Source organism: Melozone crissalis, unplaced genomic scaffold, assembly GCF_028551555.1.
Source record: "Melozone crissalis strain CALT ecotype California unplaced genomic scaffold, PUWL_Pcris_2 ptg000027l_1, whole genome shotgun sequence".
Lineage (NCBI taxonomy): Eukaryota > Metazoa > Chordata > Aves > Passeriformes > Passerellidae > Melozone > Melozone crissalis.
Window position 1 is genome coordinate 14,821,775 of NW_026535805.1, and position 26,004 is coordinate 14,847,778.

Sequence of the window (26,004 nt, forward strand, 5' to 3'; positions counted from 1 at the left end):
GGGATAAATTTTTCCCTTGCCTACAAGTTTTCATAGTGCAGCTGAAATTGTTTATCTGATTATACAGCATGTAGATAAATTAGCTGTTCTGCGTTATTATAGAAGGTAAAATATTTTACCTGCCACGATAAGACCATATGCTGCTTTATGAAGACTGATACTGAGTGATTTGAAATAAATCGGTTCTGTCGTCTTCTGGCAGGGCGTTGTAAAATTTTCTAAGCTGATACACTTTGTGTCAAGATAACACACAATTATTTAAATATCATTTTTTTAATATTTTAAACATATTTAAGTGATTGTACAAACATGTAAAGGCCATTGATAAATTTTATAAGGGAAGGAAAGGAAATGTAAATGAAGGAGTAAAGAACAAATACAAAATCATGTGTTAATTTTGAACATTAAGTGTTTATAAATTACTATTAATTTTAAATTAGTTTTAACATGGTTTACAATTGTATTTATTGTCCTACAATAAATATTTCTTAAGCAAAAGACAATAATACATGTTCAGATTTTAGTATTAGATTCATCTAAATTTTTTTTCACGGCATTTAAACTGCAACTGGTCACATCAATGATCACATCAGGTTGTTGAGGCAGCCAAATTGCTACTGCATGTAGAGTATGGTTCAGGAGCAGTGACAGTACTTAAAGTGCTTTGGAGCGAGTGTGAATTCAGATGAAACACTGAAGAGACTAACTGCTGCAGAAAACAAACATCTTTATAAGGTCTTTGTTTTGAGCAGTTATTATTCAGCACTAACAGTAATAAGTTTATGAGTGTGTATCAAATATTTACTTTGGTCTCATTCAAATTAGGTATTTTATTTGTGTGACTAATGACAACAGGATAATGATTTATTTTTTTTGAACCAAAGAAGTCTTTCAGATACATGTATTCAAGGCTGCTGGATTTTTTGCTGAATTTGCTACTGGAAAAAATGGTTCTGATTTTTATAATTATTTCTGACTTGTTCTAAAGCTTTTCTCTCAAGTACATCGAAAGCCTGTTTTTACAATAAGCTAAAATGTACTTTTTCTGTCAGCATTTGGTATTTGTGAACTTCAACAATTTTAAAAGCTGTCTTGTGCTTTCAGAAGTATATTCAGAGTTGTTTATTTTGTGCAGTCGCAGCAGTTGATTTGTGGGTATTTTTCCTTTACTGTGCAAAATTCTCCTCCTTAAGTTCTTGCCTAGAAAAAAAATTCAACAGGGAACCCAAAAGGTTGTCAGCTGGAGACTTTATCCAACTTCACATTGAAGAGCATCAGCCTGTAGGTTGTCATTGCTGGAGAAAGTAGCTGGTGGATGGAAGGAGGAAGAAAAAGGAATGACCTGAGCACGGCAGCCTTGGCTGCTCTCCTTGCTCAGCCCTCGTGCAGCGCGCTTGTGCCATGGTTGGGCAGGAGCGGCTGAGCTGGACGTGCCCGTCCTGAGCGAGCAGATGAGCTGCTGCCGGCTGCCTGACAGGGCTCAACTCCTCGCCCTGGCTGAGCTGGCAGCATGGCAAGGTCAATAGTGTGCTGCTCTTGGTTGCCCCTGTGGGTTTGGTGGTTTGCATGTCAAAGTATAGTTTTGTAGCAATAGGAGCAACTTTTCACGATTAGCTTTTCCCTGTTGGTCAGTTGGCTTCTACAGGACTTAAATGGCTGTGGAGTTAAAGTGTCTCTGTAGTCAGGTGGGACACTGCTGCATCCTCTTTTTGTACCAGGGTTCCTCTTCTATTTCCAGTGCATTTGTTCACCTGTATCTGGTTTCCTATGGAAGAAGACCATGGCGTAAGAAATTACTTCCTTGCAAATGCAGGGACTAATCCCCATAGAAGTGATAGATCAGTATTAAGATTTTATTCAGCTAAACTTAGGCAGTATTTGTCAATGCAATTTTCATTGAAGTCAAATTCAGACCTAATGTAAGTACAAATGCAATTCTGCTAATGAGATTGGATTACCTCCTGGATTTGATCCAGAAAACTTCACTTTAAATTCATTTTTGGTAAAGAGGTAGTAAAATGTGTGGTTTATTGTAATTGTGTACAAAACTTTAAATAGTTATTTTTTAGTATTGTATTTATCTTGTGTAGGGTTATCTTTTTTTTGAAGGATACCAAGGTGTGCTGTGAAATTGTAGGTATTTCTTGTTTTAGAAGAATGAGACTGTCAGGGAGGTTAGTTAATAATTCAGGAATTTTTGGTTACTAGAGTCTATTCCTGAAAAGAAATATGGACACAGGAATTGCTAAAAATTAGGTATCCAGTTAACAATAAGAATTTATTTTCAGCCTGTCTTTACAATTTGCCTCAATGTGGAAGACAGTATTCTAACAAAGAGTTGCATATGTGTGTTCTACAAGGCTTGAAAACAAGAAAAGAATATTAAGGATTTTTTTCTTTAAATAGTGTTGCATTTGAAACATCAGTAGGTAAAGAAAAAAAAAACCTGCAGATTAAATAATTTTAAATGAGTGCTCTTGACCACTTTAAGGTTTTATTGTAAACTTATTCAACTGTTCCCATTTTCTCTTTGTATTTTTAGTCTATATCTCTGTTACACAAAGTCAGAGTCAAGCCTTCATTTATTATTTTATTTATAATATTTTTATTAGCCTTTTCCACTTCTTCACGTAGCTCTGCAAAGTCTTTCTCAGATTGTGCTAGCCCTAGCAAGAAGGAGCAGATAAATGTATTTGAAGAAAAACACGTTAGCTGTTGGAGTTAACAAATAATGATTAAAAGCTATTCTTTTGCTTCTTACTATTTCTCCTATACCCCAAACTGATCTTCACAAATACAGGACTGTAAAGAACTTCATCTGCTGCTGGTTAGCAGAAGTGGATTTAAATCTACACCGACAGTTCATTTGACAATGACCTTGAGGGGCTTTGCTTCTTGAAGAAGAAAGCAGAAGCTTGCGGTAAACAAAGTTCACTTCTGACAGATGGATTGAATGACAGAAAGGTTGCGAGTGCCAGAATAGCCCTGGCAGAGGAGGAAATGTTCAGTGGAATCCAACAGGAGAGGAGGTGTGAACAGGTGCAGGGTTGCTGACGGAAGGGGAACCAGATGGAAGGAGCCAGAGCCAGTTTATTTAAAGGAAAAGGCAGAAAACACTGAAAGGCTGTGCGATCAGTGGCTAAAAGTGTGCATGGAAGAAGGTAAAAATTCACAAAGCAAAACTGCACAGTGGGATATCTAGCACTTAGCATAATGGTAGTAATTTGTGAGTTTCGTTTTAAAGTTGCTATTGAAATATGTTTCTTCTTTACTCTTGACAGCATAAAGAAGAGATTTATAACCTGTCCAAAAGGGAAAAAAAACCCAAAAAACCTAACAAAGCCACCACCAAAAACTTCAACTGTTATGCTCCCTGTCCATTATTTCTAATATTGCAGGCATCTAATACTGCAGGCGGTTACAATCAGAATAATATTAAAATTATGCCACAGCTGAGCAAATGAATAAAAGGCATATAAGGCTGGATTTTTTATTTTTTTAACTCACTTGTTTGTATCTAGCTCTTGTGACGTGTGGGCAGATGAGCATGGTTTTCATTAGGATGTTTTTGTAAGATTTAGAGCAAATCAACAATAGTCAAGTACAGTGTAATGTTAGCACAGTATTTCTCATCTTTTTTGCTTTTGGTCATAAGTCTGTCAGTTTGCTGGAATGTGTGGTAGCTTGCTGTAGGATGGGGTAGAAATGTAGCTTACCCTAGATCAAATTCCCTGAAAATCAAATATTGTCTTTCAAATTGTCATCCTGAAGAAATGCTTTGTTCTGTCAAACGATTCTGCTTCTTCCCAAGCTGTTCTTGTGAGGCTTGATCCTTTGGAGGCAGGAAAAAAAACATTCCTTAACTTCTTCTCAATTTCAGCAATAGTAAGGGATAATTATCACCTTGCACGTATCAGGCCTGTGGCACCTTAAGTGCCGGTTGTGTGTCCATACCTGCCGTGTGAGAAACGCGGGTACATGTGGAGCAGTCACTCCCAGTGCATCTGTGATCAACTGGATCGTTCAGCTGTGCTGGGCTGATCCGGATCAGGTGTGAGCACACAGGCACTTTCCTTTTTAATTAGCTAGAGCATGCAACGCCGTGTTTGTGCTGACTTTATGCCAGCTGCAGGAAGGACAGATGATACCTGATTCAGCATAAAGCTTGCTGGTACAAAGTTAACGTACCAAAAACATTGGGTTTTTGAACAAATTTAAATTGGCAGAGTGAGTTCATAGCAGATCAGGTCTCTGCATCATTTAGCTGCATCATTTTTTGATTCAATGGTAGGAGCCTGATGGTTGGATTTACTGTATTAACAAGCTGGCCTTGAAGTACAGAGTCACAGTTATCTGAACCTGGTCTGAGCCTATGCTGTTGCTGAAAAGCAAGTCCCTAGAGTGGCAATATAGGGTTATGTTTGGCCACATTTGCCAGGTCCTTGCTTCTGCTGCCACTGAAGAGAGGCACCTGTGTGATCAGGTTATTCAGGGAGTTATTCAGATGGAAAAAGAATCATTTCTTGAAGAATAGGTTTTGTGAGTGCTCATTTTAAGAGGATGAAAAGAAGGACCACACCTCTTACATTGACATTGTCTGCCTTAACTGTGTCCTGAAGCTGCATTGTAAGAGGCTGCTGGTGCCACATTCGAGAATCACCATAAATCAAGAAAATTACTCCTTTTTTTTTAAATACAGGGAAAATAATTGGTGTAAATTTGTTTATACAAAACACATACCTGTAAAAATCTTATGTGTACAGTTATTTGTAAAAGTGGCTTGTGGAACAAAGAATATTCTAGAGAAACGTGCAATATTGGAAGTGCTCAGGCTATGTACTAAGACTTCCCAGAGATCACTTCTCCCTATGCTGTATTTAATTGTGTGTTTCTATAGGGACTTAGGAGCCAAATACTTCACAATCTGATGGTAATAGTCATGAGAGAATGGATATTTACTTACAAGCCTCATATCTTGATGGCAAATCTTATAAATGTGCCAGAAAATTCAGATTTTGATTCCAAGTCAGTATGTTTGACCTAATATGAAATGTTAATTACTGTTAGAGGCACTTTTTTCTTCTCTAACATTGAAATAGAGGGAAGCTATTGATAATAATTGGTTGTGACTTGATATACAGAGGACTATTGAGATTGAAGAGAAGTTATTGAGGAACTGGTGGTTTTCTGGGTATATCTTGATGGCTATAATGCCAAAAGAGTAAAATCATGTTATAGGCTAGGTGTTTGCAAATTCTTACTGTTATGCTGAATGTAAAGTAAGAAATCCAGTCCTTTCATTTTGTTAACTGACCTCACAGATAGAAGTAGAGATGTAGAAATTAACTGTGTTCAAGGTTTTTTAATTCATAAAAACTTCCATAGGAGTAACACTCTGTGTTACTGTATGTCTGTTCCTGTGACCCTAGATTTTCATCTGTCTCATGCCTACCTATACCTCCAGTTAGTTGTAATAACTTCTAAGTACATTTCAAGTATGGTGAGCAAGAGTAGGAATTTTTTTCACATGCAGCCATTTCTCCTGATGCCTCAGTAAGGCTTCAAGGGCAAAGTGGAAATTTTGGACTGAAGTGTTTAATAGTTTCTGGAGACTTCTTGTTATTATATAAAGTGGAAATGCATATAGAAGTTATAAAGCAGTTCCAGTGGTGTGGCTGCATCCTGAATAGAGAGTCATGAGAAAAAAAAATCAGTGGGTACAAGAAAGTCATATGCACTGTCTTCTGTTTCAGCAAAATTTAAATTCTTATTACTTGAACTCTGGGAATGGGGATACAGGTGACAAGTTACCTGCGTTTTGGGGAAAATTGTTGCAAGCTAATTTGTCAACTAATTGTAGTTAGTCTCTTGATGAGGTTGGGAATCTGTATAGAGCTTAACCTTTTCTTTTATTTCCTCCCCAAAAGTGTTTCTTATTATTTGAAGTGTTTTTATGAAACAGTAGTAGCAGCCTGGAAGAGTTGTTTTTTCCAGTCTTTCATCTCAAGTAGGGTAGTGAAATTTCATTTAGTTTCATTAACGTACTTTAAATGTATTTCTACTTTCAACTTATTTCTGTAGTACCTTTGAACTTCTTAGATCTATATTTGAAGAGCTGGATCAATTTAAATGCTGAATTTTTCACCCCTTGACCTTTACATTACTTTTCTAATTGCATTTAATGCTTCTCATGGTTCTCATTGCTTCTCATGGTTATGAGAAGAAAGCCCTGACATGTCATTATTTTAGGAAACTGTATTTCTCAAGTAATACACGAAACAAGATTTAAGTTTTGTTTGTTTTGTTGGGTTTCTTGAGCCTCAGTTCTCATGAATAGGCCCACATGTATCCTGAGAAATGATGCAGTCCTTCAAATTCACCAGTTAATTTAATAGTTGGGTTTCTTCAAAATTTGACCATGGAAATATAGATTTTACTGAAGCTCACCAAACACAGTGTGCTGGCTGGGGCAGTTTCCAGAAACTTGAGCTTTCTGCTGAGAAGACCTGGCAGCCAACTCCAGAATCAGCATCCAGTCAGCTCCCAGAAAGTGACAAAAAGAGCAACTCAGTGGGTAATTCCCTCAATGGGATACAGGAAGGGCAATTTTTCAGCTCCTTGGAAAGGTTTAAAGAAATGACCTGATCATGATGCTTTTAAAAGATACTTCTACATAATTCTTGAGGAAGCCTGCACTCATATGTATGTTTTAAATTATTTTTTGCAATAAGAACATTCATTTCATGCCTTTCTTTTGCCTTGTAAAAACACCAAGAGCCATAAAATCCAATCCACACAAGCACTGAAAAAATCAAAACCTTTATTACAAAAATTCAGATGGCAAAAAAAACCTACAGTGTTTAATAAGAGGAAACCCCTAAACACTGTCCAGCTAAGTCCTCATTTAGAGCAACCATGGCTATTAACAAGGTCCTGTTAGATGAAAATTCATAGGCCTTACAAAAGAGGATAACCAAAACAGTCAGTGCTAAACAAAGGTTGCTGGAAGGCTGATTTAAAGGAAAGGGAGAAATCTTATGACCCTGAGCCTTCTTACTGAGTTGATGTTCTAGAACTCTGTCAATTTAGAAGGTGTGGAAAGCAATAATTTTGAATCATAGCTGCATTTAAAACCAGCATGTACCTGTTTACCTGCAGAATTGCAGGTCTTACTGTGTTGCATTTTCTTACTTAAATGTTTGAAAATACTAAGATTGGATAGCATATGATAAAACTCAGTAAACACATTCTCTTTTGTAAATAGCTGAATGGGGTACTGCAGTGCTGTTAAATTGAAAGGCTGGTCTGAAAGGAGTTGTAGAAGTTTTACATTAATAGAGAGAATTATTTAATACTATTCCTGGGGAGAATAACTTCTTGGTAAATTGGAGGTTTTTTCCATGTTTGCAGCCCAACCTTTAGACTTGTCTGCTAACCTGAAAAAATAAAAAATGAGGCCTTATTCTTCTATGTATGACATACATACAAAGATACATTAAAAATACAGGGGAAAGAAGTTTTTGAAGTGTGATCTTATTTTGTATACCGTCTCTTATGACCTTTATCATTGTGAGTTTTGAATAGTGTCTGGTAATAAAGTTAGAGATAGCAAAAATTTTCTCATGTGTCCCCTTAGAGAATAAGTCAGGTATTGTGACATCTTGTTTCAGCTTTTATACTTCTTTTTCCTTTTTATCATGAATGTGTGGTTTGTTTGGTTGGGTTTTTCTCCTCCTATAGCCTGAGAGAAGAGCAAGGATATGCTCTAATTTTCCATTCTTCCTTTGACACTTGCAGCTGAAATAATAAGATAAAAGAGCCTATGAGAAGGTGATTCAGAAAGCTACTTGTAATGGACAGTCCACTAGACCTGTATTGTGGAAAGTTTGCAATGCAGACTGCATAAAACACTGCTGAACCTTTGAACCCAAAGTTGTTTGGTCTTTAGGACTTCTAATACATGTAGTCTTTCAAGTCCTACTTTCAAGAGTTTTAATTGATTTGAGTGACTTCATGCAAGATTTTGCTAAAGGCACTGGGAATAAAATGCTTGGGTAACTCTTTAAAACTTTTCCAGTTTGGTAGAGAATCTTCTGCTGTACATTTATTTTCAAAAATACTGGGAGAGAAAGCTCATTTCTTCTGAAAGAGCTACAGGAGCCTTCAGCAGAGTCCTTTCTCTCTTCTGAGGTAATTTGTTGTGCAGTGGCTCACAGTGCTGGCCCACTTGGCTACATGTTACCTAGGAAGGAGGTCTGTTCTGGACCACTGAGGCATGTGGTAAAAGCATCAGCGTTAAACTTGACTGGTCCTCCAGCTGCCCAAGTCTGAGTGTGGGTGCAGAGTTCCAGGACTGGTCATCATTTAGACAAGTCTTGTTAGTTTGGATAGCTCAAGCGTTTGGAGCACTAAATGCTGGCTACTGCTTAATGGATTATGAAGTTCAGGTTAAAACAAGCATATATGAAAGCTAAAATGCTTTATTGTTATATTTTGAACTGTCATTAATATGAAATGAAGATGTCAAAAGTAATGCCATGATAACCTCTTGTGTATCACTGAACTGAGATAATTGCTAGAGTATTTTAATTTGTCCAGTTAAGTTCACAGTCCTTACTAATGGATCCATTAGCTTTTTTAAAAATGCCACATGTTGATCTCATGGAAAAATCAAATAGTCAATATAGGAAGCATGGTTGCTTCAAATTGTAGTTGCTTTGCCAGAAGAAATACTGGCAGCCTCCAGTCAGAGGCCTAATTCTACATTAAGAATCATCCTGCTTTTTTATTTTTAAATTTTTACTGTTACCAAACTGAAAAGACTCCTTCAGAAATATGTAGTTAAACTGTGTAGTGCAATTCAAACTTTTGTCAATCCAAGTTCTGGTTTTTCCTAGTCAAAAATAGATGAACTTTTAGTTATGTCAAATATGACTTTTATGTCACTAGTCTTTACATATTTCCTTTTTCTTTACTGCAAAACCCTTTGGCAGAGAGTGGACTTCTCTTGTAAATGGATCTGTGATCCAGTTTTTGTTTGTTAGTGATGAGAAAGGTGTTTTGATTTGGGGGCTTATTTTGGTTTGGAGTTTTATTTGGTTTTTTATAATTAAGTTTGATGGCTCAAATTCAGTCAGCATACCTTCATGTTAGTTTTGAGGTCAAAGTGAATTTTCACTTTGAATTTTTCACTTTTCAGTTGCCACAAGGATTTTTTTCAAAGTTTGCCAGAGATGGCAATTTTCTTCCTCCTGTGCTATAAGCTACAGCTCACAGCGCCTTTTGTTTTGTCAAGAACATTTGAAAAGCACTGCAAACCAATATCGAGTTCATTGAGTTGTGCAAACCAGTTAAATGACTTAACTATGGCTCTTGACAGCCCAAATGCAGGCTTAAAAGAGGAGTTTAGAGCTAAAATCACTGTGGAAAACCTGTGCTTCAGAACAAGGCTCAAGGAGAGCTTGAGCTTTCTCCACAGTTGAGTCTTTGGTTGCTTCTGACTTTGTTGCACAGAAGTGGAAGTTTCTGTGAGTTTCCATGTGTCTGCTTTGGTAAAATTGATCAGTGTTGTGACCAATCACATGTGCATTTTAGTGTGTTTGGTGTTTTGCACTCAGTAGACTAGTGTTTGAATTTGAGTAGAGAATAGGCTGGTGCACTTAAACCACTCATCTCCTATATTTGACCTCTATAGATTAAGTTTTTTAAATTTCTGGAACAATTAATCTTTAGCTGTCATTTTTGATTCAGATATTACCTGTGTCATCAAAATTAGTCAGTTGTATCTTTGCTTTTCATTGCCTCTGTGCTTTCCATTAGTGAATATAATAAATTCTGGAGTTTTTGTAGGAGGAGACCTCTGACGTCTTTGCACTAATGCTGGAGGGACTAAGGACTGCTTCCTTCTGTATACAGTCCATAGATTTTCTTTTACTCTGAATTGTGAAATATTTGATTTAAGAAATTGCAATTGGACAGACAGTGTCAAAGCTTCTAGAACTCCTCCAGTATTTGTTGGTTGTAGCAGGAAAGTTACCAATAGATCCTAAAATCTCTTGGGCTGCCTTCTGCATGTGTTATAGTTTCCTTTTTTCTCTCTATATGTGTATTGAGGAAATTTTTAGTTGGAGGGCAGAGAGATTGAACTTAGAGAGCAGGTTCAAGTCAAGGTGTAAATGAAGGACATGCCACTCCATTTAGACAGATTTGGCTCCAGGATATTTTTTTTTTTGCTTCTGAGCAATTCTAAGCACCTCAGATATTGCTCTGTGTGGCCTTGGATGTGCTTTAATTCCAAAACCTTTGAAGTCCCAAGAAGCTGCTCTTCTGTGTAAGAATTACCTGTTTTCCTAATTTTACAACTGAGCTTTTATCTGCTGTACAAATTCATCTTCAACCACCCCATCCACACTTCAGGCACAGGGCACTCACTACACATCCATGGTTTCTGAGCTCCTGCTAGCTTGCTCTGTGCAGCAAGTGGCACAGGTGAGTGTCTCTTTTGGATGGGTCCCCTACACAGGAGTGTTTCTGGGAGCAGTAGATTCTCTATTTATTTTGAACGTGCTGGTTAACATGAGATCATCAGGAGGGGCCCTAGCAGTGAGGAATGGACCTTCACAGATTTGCCTTGGTAGCTTGCTGCATGCTGAAGGTTACCCCCAGCAGAAGGCCAGCCAGCCAGCTGTGTGCCAGATGACTGCGCAGCACCCAACTGCACACAGCCATCTCACATGAGAACTATTAAATAAAATACTGTGCTACTGACACTTTCTTCAGCTGAAAGCATCAGAGGAATGTTAGAGGTGCTGGTGGCTTGTTTTTCCTTTAGTTTTTTTAGCAATCCAGTGTTGTAACAACTCTCTGAAGGTAAAATCATTTGTACAATAAAGGGGTTTGCACAGACTGGTTTGCAGCAAATGTGGGAAAAATATTCTTAGTAATGCTTTCCATATTTGGAGCTTACACTTAAAAATGATGGGAGCATCACTCCTTATGATAGCCCCAATATGATTACAAAGCAATTCTGAGAGTGATGTGATAAAGTGCTATTCAATATATGAAATTTCCTTTAAAAATGTGCTTTGTTTCCTTAACGCTCTAATATTTTTGCTATCTAAACGTATTTGCTGTCTTCCCTCAGAAGAAACTGCCTGTGATTTCCAAGGGAGTTTTGCCTAAGGTAGGACTTGAAACATCAGGACCAGGAATTAGTGTAATGTGACCCACCATTTGTATTGCTTTGGGGTAAATTTGAGAGAGAAGATTTAACATTGTGTGTGTCATGCTGAGAAATTGCAATATCTCGGATGGGTTATTAGGCACCAATCCAAAGGTTAAGTGCAGCAACCACATGAGATGTGGCTTTATCCTTACATGATCTGTGCCCGTGTTCTGTTTTGTAGTCCTCTGAAATAGGTAATATCCCTAGAATAAAACATGTTTATAATACTTTTTTGAAGCCTATCCCAAGCTACTAAATGTCATTTCAGTAGAAAGGTGTTTGCTCACATCATTTGAAATCTAGAAATCAATCTTTGTATGTGTGGACTTACTGACGTTTTAAATGTGGATCCCAATGTGCACCAGATAAATATTCACGACCATTGGGAAAGTGTAGATCTGAATTTGCAGTTCAGGATCTTTTCTAATTTACATGCATATATCTTTTTGGGGTTTTATTTTCCATGCTCTTTTTGCTTGGCTTACATTAAATAAAATGCTTCAATGGAGTGTGGTAGTCTAGCATTTGTTTTGCCTCGGGAGTGGATTGCCCCATCTTGCGTATCTGGTCAAGTAAATTGCTCTCTTGCCTGCATACTTCAATAATAGTACTGGGCTTTAGACCTTCCTGCACAACCCCCCAGTGAGCAGAACCACAAGGGGCTGGGCCTGTGTGGTGCTAGCAGTCTACTCTATTGTCATGGATGCATTCATCTCCTATTTACATAAATTAATAGTTAAAACTTGTTTGGTTGCTCAAGAAAACTCATTAAGCTTTCAGAGTAGCTGTATCACGAGCACTGTGGCAATCGCTCCCATTGACTTATCTCCTGCTGATTCACTGGGAACCAGTCCATCTCGGGGTCAGGTCCCTAAGCTTCACTGCAGAATTAAACAAATAGCATTTAAAAGAAAATGCAAATAATATGTGCTGTGCAAAGTGAATGTTGGTAAGCTTCCTTATAAAAAAGAGGTCGTGATTAAAATTTTTAAAAATAAAATCCTATTTTTGTCTGCAGGGCTAATTTTCTCTCAGGAAATAGATCATACTTTTTATCCATTTTCTGCTAGTCACTGGAGAATGTTTGACATTGTAAAAGAAAGGTCAGTTTGTATAACCTGAAGGAGGAGGAGAATGTTTAATGTGAAAAGCTTGGTCAGATTTTTATTATTCTTATTTGAATGTTCTGCTTTACCCTTTTAATTTATCCTCTTCACTATACGATTTTTATTTTTCTTTATTTCCTATTTGTTTTTTTTTTTTTGTAGATTGGAGAAAGAGAACATTCAGCACAGCATTAGCAATGAAGCAAAGGCCCGAGCCCTTCAGGCCCAGCAAAGAGAGCAGGAGCTGACACAGAAGATGCAGCAAATGGAGGCCCAGCATGAGAAAACTGGTAGGTGGTAGGGAAAGATTAGAGCCTGGGCACTCACTCACAAGCCAGGCCCACGCCTTACTGTGAAATGACATCAGGAACACCTGTAACCTTTGGCTGGCCGAAGGGAGCAGATGCTAACTACACCGGAGATTCCGAATTACATATTAGTTAGCGTTTAAAAGAGAAAATGGAAAGTATTGCCCACTGTCTGTTGATTTCAGAGTGCTGCTCTCACATCTGCTGCACCATCTGGATTATGAGTTTATTTACCTGTGTTCAAGAAACGTAAAGCTGAGAGAGACCACAACAAAGTAGAAAAACAAAGGGCTTGTTTTTGGCTGGATTTTCAGGCACACATGTTATATAAAGAAAATAGCATCAGAAGCTCTGCGGGAAATGCTCTGAGCTTACAGTTAAAGTCTCCTGAATAGCATTGAACAGTTCCCACAGTACACACATTATAGCTACTCTAAAAGCTTAATGAGTTTGCTTCGGCATCCAAACTGGAGAAAAGCTTTAGCCATTAATCGGTTCTTAATTCACTGTCGCAGCTGGATGTAATTCACTGGCTCCAAATTGATATGTTCCTTTATTTAATCTTTGCAGCCTCAAACATTTTTAGCATTACCATGTGCCTCCCCCACATCCTCAGTCTAGAAGAAAGATGTTTAATCCCTTGCATACTTCAGGTTCTCATAATAGGAGACTTCATTGCATTGACTTAGCCCATCAATAACATCTAACTTTAATCTGGAAGTAAAATGGATTTTCCAAACAAACAAAAAAGAGCTTTTTGTATTATGAAGTACTATGCCAACAACATTAATAGAGGTGCATATTATAAATAAACAAAAAAAAAGGAATTTTTAAGAGATGAAATCTGTAACCCATGAGCATGGAAAGGAGGAGGAGTTTCAACTGTTAAAGAACATGATATATTTATGTGTTTACAACATACCATATTTACCAACCAGTCGTGCAATATTTCCAGGAAAACTATACAACATACATTAATTATAAGGGGTGTTGGATAATACGTAAGGTAGCAGGCATGCTATTCAATTTTCTGCCTTTTTTTAGTATTATCACAGTACTAGAGGACCTTCTCATGTGTTCAGGGAATGCAAACAGCTACATTATGGCTGCTGCCTACACTGTAGGAGAAGAAAAGAAGCTCTCAGAATAATTTTTTCCTCCTTTAGCCAGCACATCTGCATATGACCATGTGTAATTTTTCACAAGAGAAATGTAATTTACCTTTCTGGTGCATAAATTGTCCCACTATACAAAAATGAAACAATATTATGTCTGGATCTGTTTTTATACATCTCTAGTCGAATTAGAGGGAGTTGAAAATTATAGTAATTTATAATGTATATAAAGAAAACCTTGTTTATTATGACCCTACACACATACAAGGAGTTTGGGCAAGAGTGGTTATGCTTTCACCAATTTTAAAAGCAGAAATCAAAAAAGATAATTTTGCAGTATCTCCCTTTTGAAAAAATAAAGATACCTGGATTCTAGGTCATGAGTTTAGGTGCAGTCCAAACTGATAGTAACTGAAAATTACTTTATGAAATGGTTTCATTTCAACTGTCACTGGGCAGTAAGTGTAATTTTTTTCATTTAAGAATAAAAATTACATTATTCATGTTAAGCTCAGGAGACAGTAAATAAAAGAACTGCTGTTTTAAGCAGATACTGAAATGAGTCTACAGTGTGAGCATTTGGGTTGCTGGTGTATCCTCTGCACCAGTTGAGCAAGGAAAAGTCTGCTAAAGCATGGCTTGCCAATTTTATTCCTCCTAGAAATGTCAGTGAACTTCTAGCTAAAAAGCAAGCCCACCAGATTAGATATCTAGTCTGCACAGTGATTCTTCTCTTACAAGACCAGATTCAGTGGCAACATTGCTTTAACACTTCAGCTAATTCTGACATAGAACCTTAATTTGGTAAGTGATGATGTCCAAGTAGCTGAAGTTTAAAAATACATTTCAAAATAGAAGGAACTGAAAGAAAGAAATTAAGAATATATAAAATTGTTTCTATGTTATCTACAAATTTATATAATTGTGATTTCATAGCATCACAATTTTGTGTTTTCTAGTAGAAGAACTGGATTCATTGCTGACCTCCCAGAATACATTCATAGCAAAATTAAAGGAAGAATGTTTTGTATTGGCAAAGAAGTTGGAACAAATGTCAGAAAAATACAGGTTAGTATATTTTTGTTAACCTGACCCTTTTATTACTAGGACATGCTTCTTGATCTTTTTATTTGCATTTTAATATTTTTTTTTTCATTTTGTCCCAGGTATTACATATCATATCAATGTAATATATGCCCCTTAAAAATGCAGTATAATATGCCCCTTAAGATTTTGTTTCTAACTAATAATTCAAATTTCTTGGACAATTCCAAAGTATTTTCTTCCTTGTGTTCATAATCTTAATATGAACGGTAGAAAATTGTTTCTACAATTCAAGTTTATCTGAAGTTATATGAAAAATGCTAAAGATTCAATAATCTCAAACTGTTGTAATTTTATTTATTTACTCTAGTACTCTTTTCACAGTACTACACTACACACTGGATATTGTCTATAAAATAATTGTCATCAAAATTGCTTGTCATTGATGCTCTGATTCTGCTGCTGCTTTTTATCAATCAATAGTAGATCTAAGTTCAAAGCCATTAAAAACTGAGGAAGAGAGCAACACCTGGAAGTGATAATAATTTAAAGAAATACAAAGCTGTGGAGGTGTCTTTTCAAAAGTTCTGTAAGATAGAACTATATTCTAAAGAAAACATGAATTTTGTAATTCTTTAGCAGAAATAATTTGATTTTACATTTTTAAGTGTAAAAATAGTATCTGTTGAAATTTCATTGGAGATTCATATTTAGAGTAGTAAACTGGACTTCAGTGGAGAGTTGGCATTCTGTAGCTTCTGTAAATTGCATGCAAAGTTCATTTGCTAATTAAGGCTAGTATTCATCTCATGGCCGATGGGAAGTAAGGAAAACACTCAGCAAAGGTAAAAATGGTTTTCAAGACAGAATTCTTCTGCTGGGTGGATTTGTGGATTTAATCATCCTTTTGAGGTAATGTAGAAGAGGCAGAACTCACTCAGGGAGAGAGCTCATTTATCTCAGTGCCCTCTTCCCAGGAATGGTCAAAGGAGAATTTAAGTAAATGACAGACACACACACACATATATATATGTCTGTAATAAATAAAATTTATGTTTCCCATGTGTACTGCCTCCACTGCCCATCCTACTTCCCACTGAATATAAAGTGTTGACTAGCTGTTAAGTGTCTGAAGTTTGGAGATTAATCCCATCCAGAGTGTTTGGGGAAGAAATGAGAAACTTGAGGGACTGTAAGCAATATTCCCATGCAAGTGTTTTGAGGGATACTTGAGAGAGAAGCAAAGAGAATTTTTCCTCTGAAAAAGAAGAGCTCTTCTGCTAAAGTAATGCAAAATCTAAATGGATTCAAATCATATTATTATTCCAGCAATAAAAAAGCACACAGACTTTGTTGCTAGAGCTCACAGTCACAGACTAGTAACTGTAAAGGATGAAGGAAAGACAGAAAACATACTGTGAAAACACATTATTCTCTGAAAATAAATACTAGAGATTGCCAAGTGTTTCTCCACCTAGCAGCATTAGCTGACTATGTCAAGGACCTGAAAATGGGAAAAGGAGCCCTCTTGCATCTCCAGGAAGTGGTATTTTTTATACAAGAAACTGTAAAGAAGAATGCATGAAAGTGGTTCTGAGAAGTGGTCCTAAAATAACTTGAGCTTGCCTTCATTGGAGTGGGAGCTGCTGCAATCAGTTACAGGGATAGAGAAATAGGTAGAGACAAAAAAATAGAAGGTAAAAATGAGAACAGCAAGGTGGAACTGGAGGTGGTGGAAAATGACAGACTAATATAGATGGCTTCACAAAGTGATGTGATCAGGAGATCAGATGCAGAAAATTATTTAGCCAAGTTCTAAATGCATGATGGGCACATATCCCTCAGTAGTGCCTCTCCAAAACGCAGTCTTCAGCTCATTGTCACTGAATGTTGTGCAAAACCACATTATGGTACAGAATGCTGTAGTTTTGTCTTCTGCAAAAAAGCAATAATTTGGGGACGATTTTATGACTTAGATCTTATGTACATTAATAAAGGCAGATTACAAAGCAACAGTGTACCCTATTTTCACAGAAAATACTTTCCCATTTTTTTCCATGTTTCTGACATTACCATAAATTGAATTTTGGATCCAAATGTGTATTTTCTTGCTGTACTTCTGGAATCTTTGTGCCTTATTTTCCATGGGTTTAAGATATACCTGTGTGCTACCAATACCATTATTTAATTGGTAGAACACTCAAGCTCTTTTAATAACAGATGCAATAGTAAGTTTTTTTTTAAATTTTCTTTTGTTTGATAGGAAGTGCCCATGTGTAACAAAAGACATTTCAAATTTATCTGTGACAACTATGTATTTCTACAATATCAACTGAATTATCTGAATGGTACATATATTTTTATATTTAATGCAGGTTTTCTGAGAAATCTCAACTGAAGTTTTTGTGTTTATATGTAAGCTGGAACCATTTTTTGAGCTAGTCCCTACACAGAGAGGTGTCAGAAAGACAATGTCAGACGAATTATAAACCCTTCAAGCTGTGCAGAAACAAGATAGTGTCTGTGAAGGTTTTCGTATGCATAGGCATGTTTAAAAATACAGTCCTTTGTTGATTTCTTCTCTGTTTCTCTCTTGTTTTGTTCTTTTTTTCCCTCTGATTGTCACTGTCTGAGTTTCTAGGTTGTAGATTAATGCTTAACACTACCCACTGTGTATTTGTGATTTGCGTTTTGTAATTAAGGGGAACAATGGGAGTCCATTGGGTCTCGTTATATATAATGGTTGGTTTAATTTGTTTCACTTCTATCTTGTTAATTGTAAATTGATCATTAAGATTTGAATTCTAATCTGTCACCAGGGTTGTGAGTATTGAAGCTAGAGCAATGATCCTGGTTTTAATCACTGATGATGAGAAACAAATTTTATAATTTTGGTACATATTGCAGTTCATATACTTTAACACTGTATTTTATGGTGTTATAAATATTGTTAAATGACTTTTAGTGTAGTTTTACTGTTTGGACTATAATGTATAAATTATATTACTGGTTTGGCAACAGTAGGCATCCAACTGTGTGAGTTTAATTGAAGTAAAGAACACATACCCGGCTGAACTATTTTCCTGCCTGTTTGGTTGACTGCAGTCGTTGCACTCAATACCAGGAGTGAAATGTTTGTTGAAGGTAGCTGTATGAAGATGGGGAACAGTCTGTCTGAAGATTTAGTCATTAAAATTAGATGCAATAATACTGCATCAGCAGAAAATATTTTAGAGCATGTGTTTAATTTCTGTGCAAGTTAACAATTGGTTTTAAGAGCAGGAAAAAGCAGTGTTTAAAAAGCACTGAAATGAAAAAGCTACTTCAGAGGAATAAATGCAACATTGCCACCTTATTTTCAAAAATCAGCTCATCCTAAAGATATCCTAAGATTGACTTTGAATTTTGACTATTTAACATTTTCACCTTTTGTTTTTCCCTTTAGTATTTAAGTGGTTTGGGGGCTAACCTGTTTGGGTTTTTTTCCAAGATTCTTCCAGCAAAGATGGTAGATAAAACCTTAAAGTGGTTTTTAAATAGAAGTTGAGGTAGTTAAATGGATCCAGAAGTATTGAGGGGGTTTGTTTCTGTCGTTGCTTCTGCCCCCATCAATTATATTTGATATAGTAACAAGTAAATGACACTTGGCAAAATCTATTATGCATCCAATTACAAGCATGCATTTTACATTTGCATGTGATGTTGTAGCTTTGCTCTGTGCAGTTTCAAAATAACAATGATTTCATACAGGTCATTTGAGTGTATCAGATCTCAGAAGCACACACAGCTCCGTGACTGCCTGGCTTGTGGGGCCAGCCTGAGTCTCCAGAGGTGCCTCTTCCTGCTGAGTTCAGCTCCAGTGGCAGCACTCCAAATGCCTGCATGCTTCAGTTTCTACCGAGTCCACCACAGCTTATTGCTCAGACTGTTGGACCCAGAGTAGCTCAGGTGGAACAACATCAGCACATCCATGCTGTGCCCTTTAGTTGTGCAGGATGCATCAGACACAGTGATTATTGCACAGATTTCTCTAATTTGCCTCTGTCCCCAGCATTGTGAGTGAACTATCTCTGAAGTTCAGCGCTGCATACTTAGACATTTCCCCCCTCTCTTTTCCTGCTGTGATACCTTGGGAGCAGAGTTGTTCAAAAGCATTTACACAGGAGTTGTCCTGTCTCTGGCTGAGTGGAATTTCTACTCCTGTATAAATGTGCTATAGCATTCAGTGCAGTTATCAGGCTTAGTACAATTGTGGTGGGTTTGGGGTTTTTATTTAACCCAGCAATATGTGAAGTTACTTAAATATCACATAGAATTATCTGTCTTATCTTAATCTTTGGAAACTGAGGTGAATGAAAGGTGTGTTTAAAGATGCAGAGGGAATCATTGACAAGTGACAATGGAAGATTCTTGGTATGCAGTATTGTATTGGACTGGTGTTCTCTCTAATGCTAACACTCTGAACCTTTTAACATGGATCTACCCATTCTGTCCTTCATATGTGCTGTCCTTCAAAAATTCAGTGTCATTAAATACTTGAGTCTTGGGGGTCAGACTCTTAGTTACATGGAAAGGACATTGTGTTAGTCATGTCATAATTAGAATTTTTTTTTCTGTTTAACTGTAATTACAAAAGATGTTTTAGGAGGAAACAACACTCATAATGTGCTTCAAAGCATCAGGCATTTAGAGCTCTATTTTAGAGACTGGAGATTATGATACTAATGGTTTTAATTAATTCATTACTTACTTTGGTTTCATTAATTATGATTTCAGTAGTGTTTTGGTTGATTTGAATTACTTGATCTTTCCAGAAAGACTTTGGGCACCTTCAAGTGTAATGGAGATTAATAAGTCCTTGTGAAACTTGGAGAATTTTATCACCTTGAAAGTTGCTTCTGCTGTTTCCATGAATGAGACAGTCACATATAAATACAGAAAAAGAAACAGGATCTCCCAGTTGAGAAACCCAACAAATGTGATAATTTACATTATTCCTACATGGCAAATGCTGTTGCTGAATTTTGCTGGCAAAAAAGGAATGCAGAATTGAATTTAGTCCCGTGTCAGGTCTCTTTGTGCTTCTCTGCAGTGAAACTTTTCTTTTATCTGCTGGTTGTCTGTCTTACAGTATCAGTATCAAGTGCAGACTGCATTCACATTGTGTGATAACAGTTGGTCCAGCTGGCAGTGCTTTGTTAATGCTGACATTTAAGTTACTAGTATTTCTGTAAAATGGTCGGTGGAAAAATTCAGTTTCTGCTACCTTCCTATAACATCCTGCCCACTATTATGTATCCATCCAGGAAACTCCTGTGCACTGAAGTTTGCTGTACAAATCTATCAGCACAATTCTGATGTATTTGTGTGTGATCTTCCTTAATAGAGCTGTAACACTCAATCTGAATTCAATTACATACAGTCTCGGTCCAAAGTTTCCTTTCCTAAGTTCTTTTAGATTCACAGATGATACCATGCATTGTTCTCTATTTAAACATGAAAAGATCATGTTGTCATTTCTAGATTTGACTTGTCAATGTAACAACATGTTTTTGAAGGAGGAGTATTCCTTCCTCCCTGCATTTTGTTGTATTTTTCAGAATGTCAGTTGTTGTTGCATTCTGTAACAGCCAAGAAGGTAAAGTATTTCTGCTGTAATTGCAGCATATTTAAGTTTATGATTTAAAGAGATATCTGAAGCTTTTTAACCTTGAGATATGGAGTGGCAGATGCCATAAATCAAATTTGCTTGCTTTTGATTCGTACTTTCTGATGGTATAGCAGATTCTGACATGTTCTCATTAACCTTTTCCAAAGAGTTAAAATTGTACAAGTGCATAATGTATATTTTATCACTATTTAATCTGAGGTCTTTTCCTGATATTAAGAAACAGCTCATGCCTGTTTCTCCATGGGCTGATGGTTAGAGATGTAGCAAGTAGCAGTCCCAGGTCATTCATGGATCTGGTGCCTCTGCTCACCCGTGAAGAATAAGAATTGCTTAGAAGTGACTAATATTCTTAAAGGCTGTGCTGAGTTTTATGTAGATTAGTGTGTGCCTGTATGATTTGTCCCTTGTTTCTGAAAGTTTAGTTAATTTTCCTCTTAGTGAGGCTTTGGGTTTTTATTGGGAGTGAGTGTTTTTTGGGGGGGACGGGTTTATGGGGTTTTGTTGTTGATGTCTTTTTAATCTGTGCAATGTTATTTTAGACACAGGAGGTTACTATAGTTTCTAAAACAGTACCACTATTGAGAGTTCAACCTGTGAACTGTTGGGAGTTCAACCTATAAAACAGAGTAAAGGTTGAACAAGGTTTTAGTAACTGTTTTTTAAAATTAAATGTTAGCTTTTGCTAATAAAGAAGTTAAAATGTGTTTTCAAAATGTTAGCCAAATTCTTGCTTAACAAGTATGAATTTACATTTATTGATCTTATTTAACATAGATGCATAATGCCAAATGGCATGCCTGTTTAAATTAGGCTGAAATTAGCACAGCCAACCTATAATTGAGTGATTGCCAGTGGCATATTTAGAAGATACCCACCAGTATCATATTCTTTTGTCTTGAGATTATCTGAAACAGCATTTTGTTTCTGTAAGTTCTAGTAATAGCTTGTTTATGCATTACATATAAATGTATGGAATTTTATAAATGCTGAAGCCACATATTGATGGCACACTGCAGGATAAAATCTGACAACATCCATCATCGCTTTGTTTTACTTCTGTAGATCTGAAGTCAACCAGCTTAGTCAGGAAAAAGAGTATCTTCATGGCAGATTGGAGAAGATGCAGAAACGGAATGATGAATTGGACCAACAATGTATCCAGCATGGGAGAATGCATGAGAGAATGAAGTCAAGGTAGGAGGTCCTGTTAATCTGTCAGTATGTGATATGCTCAACTGTACCGGTCGTGTTGTGTAAACATAAAAGTGACACGAGGTTGTGTGAAAGTAATATTCTTTCCTTATGAAATGACCACTCCTTCCCCCTCCCCAACCATTCTGTCAAGTTGGTTTTTTTAACATCTTTTGCTTGTGCCATTTTGGATAAATAAAAGGAAAGCTTGAACAACATAGTCTTCCAAAGAATTTAAACCTAGTACATATGTGTGTGGGCTGCTTCGGCTGTTCTCTGCTCTAACTTGTATGAATAGTCTTACCATTTAAAAAAAAAAGGGAGAGGGGAGCTGGGAAGGAAGGAGGGAAGAGGTTATTCAGTGATGTGAATGTAGAGTACAGATGTGTGTTCCATTATGCCATGTAATAGTTGTATTTTTGGGGTTTACCATCATTTGTACAAACAGACAAATTTTACTGAAAATCACAGTAACCAGAGAAATACCATTTCCAGGCACCACTAGCCTTTCAGAGAAGCAGTGACTTCCTCAGGATGAGCTGGGAGCAGCTGCAGCAAGGCTAGTGTGAAATATTTTCACCAATATCAATTGACTGTTCTGGCCAGAGTCTCCAGACTGATAATGGCTTGTGCTGTGATATGGATTAGACTTCCTCAAAGATCACTGTGCAGTCTTTTCCTTTTGGTTCCAGAAAGTTCATCTATGCTTTCTTGTTCTGCTTTCCACTCCACATTAAGTGTAACAGGCACTGGAGGTCATTTTGACATGCTTGTGGTGGGAGAGGATGAAGTAAAGGAAAGGCTGAGACGTAACTCTGCAAATCCACTCATCCAAGCTACGTCTTGTCTGCAGTCAAGGGCAAAATGCAGTTTAACTTTATTTGGACTAGACAGCCCTTACTGGGGAAAATTCTTTTTGCTTTTTTTCATCATTGACCACCTGAGAGGAGCAGAGCTTGCAAGTATTATAGCAGCCAGTCCTCTATGCTCATTTCTTTAAAGTATTGATTTTTAATTTTTTTTACTGCCATCTCTTTGTTCTCTGTCTATAATCTTGTTTCTTGCAAGCACTTCATGTGTTCATCTCAGTCGTCCAGACCCACTTCTTTCCTCTTCCCTTTCAGATTTCTGTCTGTACCTCATCCTGTTCTCCTGTAACCTTGGATTGTCATCATCATTTATAGCTCAGAGAACAGAGAAATTCAAAATGCTGCAACTGTGTCCCTAATCTGTGTAACCACACAATCTTTCCATTTATCTCACCTCCCTTTTGATTTCTTTAGTTATGGTGGATTCTCATCATATGCAGGACTGAGGATTTGAGGTTATTTTCAGGAGAAAAAATTTTCCCCCCTCTTTTTTCTCCTAGCTGCTCTTCTGCAGATTATGAGTATCTAGTAGAATTTAAAAGTGCTTTGCAAGTTTTTAGGATAACCTTTCCTCTATCTATTTTTATAAATAAGATAGATCTACTGTAAAATGTTGCTCATTCTCTGCTGCAGCAGCAATGATTCTGCAGTAGAAAAGACTGAAAGCATTAATCCAAAACACAAAAGTGATTTGAAAGCAGAGTGGTCATGCTGCAGGCAAAGCCTTACCTTCTGCTGCTGTTTTGCAGACAACAGAGAAAACAGGGCAGTAATAGCATTTGTCTTATTTAATATTTTAGAATATGTAAATATGGCAGGGATTATTAGATGTTCCAAACATGAACAATATACTTTACCAGCATTTTAAGAGATGGCTCTTTTAACATATTTTTAATTGTCATCTTGCACTCTATTAATTTAAATTCCAACTAATAAGTGACAAGGCTGATACTCTACACTGCTTTAAACAAATCAGTGTAATCTAATTTTATTTTTCCATGTGAAAACTGTAGTTGATTTTCAGGATTAATTCCCAAATGCTGTAAATTGGTCATGAAGTTTACAAATCTAGGTGAAAAAAGCAGAAGGAATAACTACTCCAACAAATAAATCTCCCAGTTGGATATATTTATGTTGAAGGATTTCCACTAAATAAAAATAGTGATTTTTCTCTTCTGATTTTGAAAATAGATATCTGACTTTACTATTTAGTGAAAGCAGAACAACAAATAATAATAACGTATTTTGCCTCAGATTTTCATCACTTAGATCCTAATAATCTCAGCAAAATACTGTTGATGATGGTTACTTCTTAATACATTTGTTTTGCCTTTGTATTCTCCTTTATATACACATAGCAGCTACAAATAGCAGTGGCTGTTTTGCAACACAGTCCCACAAAGTGCATTCTGACCTAATTTTCTAGCTGCTGTTATTATGGAGCTTCAGAAAATCTCTCTTATTAAAATGATTTTGGCTAAACTTGGAACCTAACATTTGCATTTTTAAAATGGGGTTTTGTGATATTTGCTTGAGAAGATATCACTGTCCATACTTGTTTTATCCAGGGACAGCATGACAGGCCCTGATATAACTATTTTGTGGAAGAAACAATACCTAAATGTTTAGAATTTGTTTTGGAGCAAAAATGCTTTGGCAATCATAATAGTTGCACTCCTGAAACTGAACAAGAAAAGTGTTTTAGTGCCATTCCTACCTCTGTGTGATGCAAATGAATAGAGTCCAAAATTAAATAAACAAATTTCTAAGAAAGAGATTACTTTAAGTGCCACTCATTAAACAGGATATGGAATCAGCCTTTTCAGTATAATGGAAATACCCAGCCCTTTTGGTGTGCTTTTACTCAGTGAAATATGGCATTAAAAGAAGTAGATGTCTATCCTAAATTATACAATTGTCACATATTACTGAGGCAGACTTGAATTGAAGGATGTATGGTTTGCAGGACTAACTAAGGTGATATGTTATGAGTCCAAGTGGAGCTGGTCATCATGTGTATCTTCCTGGATATGAATCTTGCCGAAATTCTTGTCTGTTATGTAGCAGAGTCCATTTTTATAAATTTTTAACCTCAAAGCAAACTGTCTTATTAAATTCTTCAAATTCCCATTCTGTAGATTTGTGTTCATAGTAGAAATTAGCAGATAACAGAAAGTATAGAATTTCTTATAAGGCAGCTGTAAAGGTAGAAACTAGCCAAGAATAAAAAGACTATGAAGCAAAACTAAAAGGTTTCTATCTTTTGGGGTTTTTTTTTGGTGCTCCACCTTACATAATTTGAATAGATACCAGATGAAGGAAAATTCAAAGCCAGATGAATTGGCTAACTGTATGTATAAAGTTGGTTCATTCTTTCCTTAATCTGTTTTCAAACTGAATTCCCAGGTGTGCATTTTCACATAACTCTGTAGTTAGGCCTGTTATGCAAACACTTTCTCACAAGCTCTTTTCTCTTCCAATTTGAAGAGTAAGAAGAAAAAGACAAGAACCTGTCTAGATCTGTTATTGTTTGAACATATATATGAATAAGTATCATTTGGCCAAGCTGCCATGGGTCAGGATTTCATCAGGATGTTTGAACTTTCACTGAACTTAATTGACGACTCTTATAGTTACAAGGTTCAATCATGGCTTTACTTTTCTTCATCTGTTCTTCTCGTAAAACAAGTATTTGATTGTAACTCAGCTATTTAGAGGATTGTTTCCGTGGACAGCCAGTATCTAAAATGAGAGGCATTTAATGAAATATAGCTTAGCTCTTTTCCATGTATGTTTCTGGTTGAAGACCTTCAAGCAGGAAAAGAAAATCCTAGGAAATTTCTTTCCTTTTTTCAAGATGAGCCAGACATGCCTTTACTTTTTATGAAGCAGTTAAAGAAAAGAAAATCATTTGGACAGTAGTTTATATGAAATATAGGACTATTTTAAAATCTTTTTATTAAAACATAAATTTAGAAGCTTCTAATGAGCTTCTTTCCAAACATTTTTCTAAAGTTCAGCATATGGAATTTGGGGCTATGAATTTTCTCTCAGATCTTGTGGTTATGGTTCATATTACTGTAATTTTTGCTGTAATGTATGTGATCAATGTCCAATCTGTATAACATTAACAACAATAATACATCTAATGCAAATCTGTGTGGGGCTTTTCGTTGTGGGAGCTTTTTGGAGGTGACACTGTTAGACGTATTTCAACTGTATTTTTGCTAGCTAAAGTTAAAAAGAAGAGCCTACAGGACTGGCAGTTTGGGGCAGATGTGTGTCTATTCCTTAGGCATCAGTGGTTGTAAGTTAACTATAAAAATGTAACAACCATCTGTGTAACAAGACGGCAGAGATCTGCTCTCGCCTGTTACTATAAATAAGAAGGAGATTTGTTTGACTTCATAGACATTGGATTTATAAAGACTCTATGTGTCAAATTGGAACTACGTGCCATGTTGCTGAGATGTGTC

At 36.5% G+C, this 26,004-nt stretch overlaps 1 protein-coding gene across 2 annotated transcripts in view; it reads left to right on the forward strand.

Annotated features, from left to right (window-relative positions):
* The window catches only part of SDCCAG8 (SHH signaling and ciliogenesis regulator SDCCAG8), a 104,559-nt gene that overhangs the window by 44,413 nt on the left and 34,142 nt on the right, over window positions 1-26,004 (forward strand). For both annotated transcript variants that reach the window (XR_008483223.1, XM_054280514.1), the window contains exons 14-16: window positions 12,493-12,620; window positions 14,713-14,821; window positions 21,531-21,662. Coding sequence is in view for 1 of the 2 variants with exons in the window: in XM_054280514.1 (XP_054136489.1) it covers window positions 12,493-12,620; window positions 14,713-14,821; window positions 21,531-21,662 (369 nt within the window). In the remaining variant the exon portion in view is untranslated. The remainder of the gene's footprint in view (window positions 1-12,492; window positions 12,621-14,712; window positions 14,822-21,530; window positions 21,663-26,004) is intronic.